This window comes from Ochotona princeps, chromosome Y (genome assembly GCF_030435755.1).
Source record: "Ochotona princeps isolate mOchPri1 chromosome Y, mOchPri1.hap1, whole genome shotgun sequence".
In the NCBI taxonomy this organism is placed as follows: Eukaryota; Metazoa; Chordata; class Mammalia; order Lagomorpha; family Ochotonidae; genus Ochotona; species Ochotona princeps.
The window spans coordinates 34383973-34389972 of NC_080866.1; the positions used below are offsets into that span (position 1 = coordinate 34383973).

General features: G+C 40.2%; 1 protein-coding gene across 1 annotated transcript in view; it reads left to right on the top strand.

Annotated features, from left to right (window-relative positions):
- The window catches only part of LOC131478760 (vesicle-associated membrane protein 7-like), a 35688-nt gene extending 32183 nt beyond the window's left edge, over positions 1-3505 (top strand). Inside the window, exon 5 of the mRNA XM_058659322.1 lies at positions 3253-3505. Within this exon, the coding sequence (XP_058515305.1) occupies positions 3253-3321 (69 nt within the window). The 3' untranslated portion in view covers positions 3322-3505. The remainder of the gene's footprint in view (positions 1-3252) is intronic.
- The last annotated feature ends 2495 nt before the right edge of the window (positions 3506-6000 follow it).

A 6000-nucleotide genomic window follows, 5' to 3' on the forward strand; every position in this document is an offset into this window, starting at 1 on the left:
AGAGAGGAAGATCTTCCATCTGATGATTCACTCCCCAACCGAGCCGCAACGGCCGGTGGGCATCGATCCAAAGCCGGGAACCTGGAACCTCTTCCGGGTCTCCCACGAGGGTGCAGGGTCCCAAAGCTTCGGGCCGTCCTCGACTGCTTTCCCAGGCCACAAGCAGGGAGCTGGATGGGAAGTGGAGCTGCCGGGATTAGAACCGGCGCCCATAATGGATGCCGGGGCTTTCAAGATGAGGACTTTAGCCGCTAGGCTACAGCGCCGGGCCCAGCACTCATTAATTTTAAAGAGTATAATGAGGTTCTAAACTGAAAGTCTTAGAGCTATTGCTAAAAGTGGTGGAGTGCTTTATCCTGGTGTAGTTCATGGCTAGGTAAAGCTGCTTCCCTCTCTGTTCACCAGTCACTTGCAGAAGCCCAACATTACCTTCAAGGTCTGAACCACTTCTCTGCAATCTCTGGGTGAGGCTTGTCCACCTTCAACAGCTGCACCTATCTAACAAAAAAACAAGCAATCATAGCTGCATAAATTTTGTAATGAAAATAGCTGCCGTGAACTTGAGTGTTTTCTTGCTCAGGATCATCAGGTGGCAAAGTCTAGACTGCTTAGCCTAACTTCTTGTTCTTTGGTTTGGGAATTTAGATTAACAGCTGAACTGTGGTTAAGTTGAAATATATTTACAGATTACCTATCACATGCAGAGTACTGCTCTAAATGACATATTGACCTTTGTAAAAAGATGTTGTCATCAAACATGTGATACTTAAGCTTAGCAAGTTTCCTGTTTTAAGGCTATAACAAAGTCAGCTTTCTATCATTGGCAAACTTTCATTTGGAGCATATAGGTATGTGTGAGTGTCTCTGTGTGATATGACATGAGTGCTTTAGCCTATTTATGAACAATCAGGATTTTCTGTAACACCTTACCCATCCCCCTGCAATATTTTTGAGGAAGACAAAATACTTGCTAATTTAGGAGAGTTGGGGACATGTAACTCATGAATGCATTTTTTCCAAGCATATGAATAAGTAAATAGATCACTTTGATATCTCAAAGTTGTTATTTAAAGCAAAATGAAAGACTAATTTAATGTAGTAAACTTAATGTTTAAATATATTTTTAAATATCATGACCAACTGCATAGAGTTTTTTAAAAATACAATGTAATTAATGAATTAAAAAAAATTAAAAATAGTGCCCTGTGGTGTGGCCTAGCGGCTAAAGTCCTCGCCTTGAAAGCCCCGGGATCCCATATGGGCGCCGGTTCTAATCCCGGAGGCTCCACTTCCCATCCAGCTCCCTGCTTGTGGCCTGGGAAAGCAGTCGAGGACGACCCAATGCATTGGGACACTGCACCCGCGTGAGAGACCTGGAAGAGGTTCCTGGTCCCGGCATCGGATTGGCGCGCACCGGCCCATTGCGGTCACTTGGGGAGTGAAACATCGGATGGAAGATCTTCTTCTCTGTCTCTCCTCCTCTCTGTATATCTGGCTTTCCAATAATAATAAAATCTTTTAAAAAAAATTAAAAATAATAAATAAATTTAAGAAAAAAAAAGCCTATTGGAAAAATATTTAAAAATAAGAGCAAATTGCTTGGAAAAAATGGAAGCTGTAGTGCCAGGTGAAAATAAACAAATTATACATGCAAAAAAAAAAAAGTCTTAAAATTCTTACTATGGGATTGGCATTATGGCGTAATGGGTTAAGTTGCTACCTGCAATGTTGGCATCTCATAGGGTACCAACTCAAGTTCAGGCTGCTTCATTTACTATCCTGCTTCCTGTTGATCCACCTGGAAAAGCAGCAGAAGATGGCCCAAGTGGTTAGGCCCACAACAGAAACCAGGATCAACTTGCTTATTTTGGCCTGCCTCAGCCCTGACCGTTGTGGCACTTTGGGGAGTAAACGAGCAAATGAAAGAGCTGTTTGTCTCTCCCTCTTTCTGTATTTCTGCCCTTCAAATAATTAATATCTTTAAAAGAAAAAAATTAAATTGCAATACTAGAATTAAAAATATAACACATCTGTAATAGAAGAAGCATTTTTTCAACTTTACATCATCATCTTTTTCTTGATTTGATAATCATAATTTTATGCCATCTTAAGTTTGTAACAACATTGTTGCTCAAAGTTTATATAATTTTTGTATATTCTCATCCTAGTGAAAACCAAAATATATATTTAAAATCCAAAAATATAGTTAATTATGGAATCAGATTTCAAAAATTATGATTGTTACCAATGCATTAGTAAGAGCTGCTTTTAGCCTTGAATCTACCTAGTTAGTGGTGAGAATTGAGAACTCCACTGCTTTCTGTCCCATGAAATAAAACATAGTGGAATTCAAGTAAGCACAAGTTATATCAGAAAGGAAATTTTTAATTTCATTTATTCCTTTGAATACAATAATGTGATGAGTTAGTACAGAAGTGCTATTCTAGGGCGTGGTGCAATGACTCAACTGGTTAATCCTCCCCTTCCAAGCACCAGAATCCCATAAGGGCACTGTTCCACTTCCCATCCAGCTTCCTGGTTGTAGCCTGGGAAGGCAGTCCCAAAAAGGATGACCCAAAGCCTTGGGACCCTGCACCCGTGTGAGAGACCTTGAAGAAGCTCCTGGCTTAAGATCAGCTCGGCTCCGGCCATTGCAGCCACTTGAGGAGTGTACCAACAGATGGAACTCTTTGTCTCTCCTTCTCTCTGCAAATCTGCCGTTCCAATAAAAATAAATCTTTTTTAAAATGCTACTCTAGGGCCCAGCGCTGTGGCCTAGTGGCTAAAGTCCTTGCCTTGCATGCACCGGGATCCCATTTGGGCACCGGTTCTAATCCCGGCAGCTCCACTTCCCATCCAGCTCCCTGCTTGTGGCCTGGGAAAGCAGTCGAGTGCGGCCCAAAGCCTTGGGATCCTGCACCTATGTGGGAGACCCAGAAGAGCTCCTGGCTCCTGGCTTCGGATCCGTGCAGCCCGGGCCGTTGCGCTCACAGGGGGAGTGAATCAATGGATGGAAGATCTTCCTCTCTGTCTCTCCTCCTCTCTGTATATCTGACTTTGCAATAAAAATAAATAAATCTTTTTTTTCAAAAGTGCTACTCTAGTGGAGTCAGCAATGCTTCTTAATACAGTATATATATATATATATATATATATATATATATATATATATATATATATATATATATATATATATAATTTAGCAGTAGGTAATACATAAAAGAAAATAAACTTACCTTTTTCCTCTTCCAGGTGTTCATCTATATCATTGTGTCAATGCTCTGTGGTGGATTTACATGGCCAAACTGTGTGAAGAAATAAGAAAGAGTAAGTTACCACCAACCAAGGATGTGTGAGGACAAGAAGTTAAAAGCAATCCATGTGACTCAAGCCTTTCACTGCTGACAGATGGTGTCTGCCAGTCTCTTCACTCTTTTCACTTAAAAAAAAAATTCTTGTTCTATGCCTCCAGATCTGTATTTGGTCTAACAGCTGATTTATTCCAGTGAACTTCAGATTGAATCATTCATTGCAGCAGTAGACTTAAAAAGGGCTTTTGTGCATTGCTTTTGTGAACTAGTGCCATCTACTTAAAGAAACATTTCTGTTTGTAATCATGCAAAACTGTCACCAAGGCGGAAACCACCAGTCTTAGAGCTAATACAATTGTGGAGGAACATCATATGTGTACTCAGAAACAGTTAAGACACAGATAGTATTGCTAATAGCTGTATTGTGATATTGAGGAATTTTAGGTGCTTCAAAACAATATAAATGGAGAACAGCTGTTATTTGATAATTCATAATCAAATTATTGGTGCTGCTTATTTCTAGGAGCCCAGACAGGTAAAATTAACATATTTTTATTTCGGTCAGATAAGGACTATTTTATTAGTCCATTAGAGGCACAGAGAATTCTCCTTGTCCTTCTAGATTCTGTATTCACTTTCAGGAATAAAGTTCATTGTGCTGATCACTCACAATACAGTAGATAGCTTGATAGTCTCTACTTCTCTATTGCAACTGATTTGAGAGAATTATTGCTTAAGCATTGTTGACAGTTGTGCTATGTGTGTACATATATACACATACATATATGTGTGTGTGTGTGTGTGTAAACTGCTGATGTTTAGGGTAATTGTGGTGTTAATTAAAGGGATGTTAGAGTGCAGAAGAAAATTTCTCTGATTCACCAAAGAAAAAGAAGGGAACCACAGTTGATATGCTAGCATTTGAGCAGTGAAAAACAGATAGTGTGGGAAAATTTGTTCATTCTGAAAAAGCCCTAACTAAATATAGTCAGCAGTCAGCTCCAGAGTTAGGGTTTGATTCCTGTTGCATAGTTTGAGCATCCTTCATTGCTTAATAATGTTTTCAACCTGCCTAACCTTTGGAGTTATTTTGGGAAATCTGCAAGAAACAGTTTGATGTATATAAACAATATAAACAATATAGACAGTTTTAACATCCATTCTACTGCATTGTGAGAAAATTTGATCTTGATCACGCTGCTTAGCTTCTCTAGCATCTGTTTTCTGGAATTTGGTGTGTAACTGAAAGGAAAACATATTTTATCAATAAGTGCCAGTAAGTGGAAATTTTATTACAAGTTACTCTTCCCAATGAAAGAACCAGTAAATCTATGTAACTTAGTCACCTGTTTAGCCTAGCCATGTGCTTTGAGTGTGTCCCATGAACTTGCTTGTGGTTCCTGTTCTTTTGGCCTTTAAATTCATGCTTTCATAAGCATTTGTTTCATATATTGCTTTACATCCACTACAAACTACTTTTCTTCTGGATCTTGCATACTGCAAATATTATGTCCCATCTTTATCAACACTAATGCCTTGTAACTCTTAATCAGCATTTTCCTTTTGTAAAGTATATTTGTCTAGAAAAACATTTGGCATTCCTAAGTAATAATTTTCAAATATGTCTAATCCAAGGAAAAAGACTTAAAGTTTGTTTCCCTTTCTTATACACACCTGAACAAAATTGATGTGCATGTTTTAAGGGTCAGCTACTTAACTGTTCCTTGGTCTATTTATGTATAATAATGCTTTTTAAAGCACATGTCTTATTGTAAATTATGCACAAAAACATTAATAAAACTGAAGAGTAATACAGTGAGTTTCTTGTTCTACAAGTTCTTCTGACATTTTTATCACAGTATATAGAACAAAAACATTTTACTTATGTTGGAAACATATTAAGAAATGTTGTCTGAATCCTTGCAGTAAAGATTTATAACATAGTTGGGCTTAGCCACAGCATCAGCTGGCAGAAGCTGGCACTGGGGTCTAATTCTGTCAAGTCAAACCACAGAACTACCTGGAGAGTGCATAATCCGGGAGTGGGAGAGACCCGGAAGGGAAATGGTGGGCTCCTCCCTCTTGGGTTACCACTTCCACGGGATGGCACGAAAACTAGGACAGGGGCTGGGGTGGCTAGACAGACACTCAACAGCATCTGTGTGGCCTGGATAGTCGGGCTGGTTGGCTTGAACTAGGCTTTAATACTCATTGACATGTATGAGAGCCGAATGGGATGTGGGACAGACTGGACTAGTCTGCTACACATACTGGCAAACCAGGGTAGGGGACGGGCCTGGTGGGGGTTATTGTGGGTCGCTCCAACTGGGCTGCGGCTCCCATTGGTTGATGTGAGTGCCAAGTGTGTGCTGGGCAGAACCGGGCTGGACTGCAACACCCACTGGTTCCAGTGGAAGTCCGGGCTGAAAACAGAACCAACCCAGCAATTGCAACCACCAGCTGATTGGGACGACGGACTGTGCTGGGCCCTGTCCTTGCTAGTGCACACAAGAATCTGGTCTTGGAACACCTCAGACAAAGTTTCTTTGGAGATCTCCCCAATCAAAATGCTGAACTCAGAACCCTAACCAAGAAAAGACAGAAGACAGAACAGGAGTTTAATTGCTATGCTATTGCACTGGGCCCCGGTCAGTCATTTGCTATTGGATTTCACACAGGGGATGGTAGC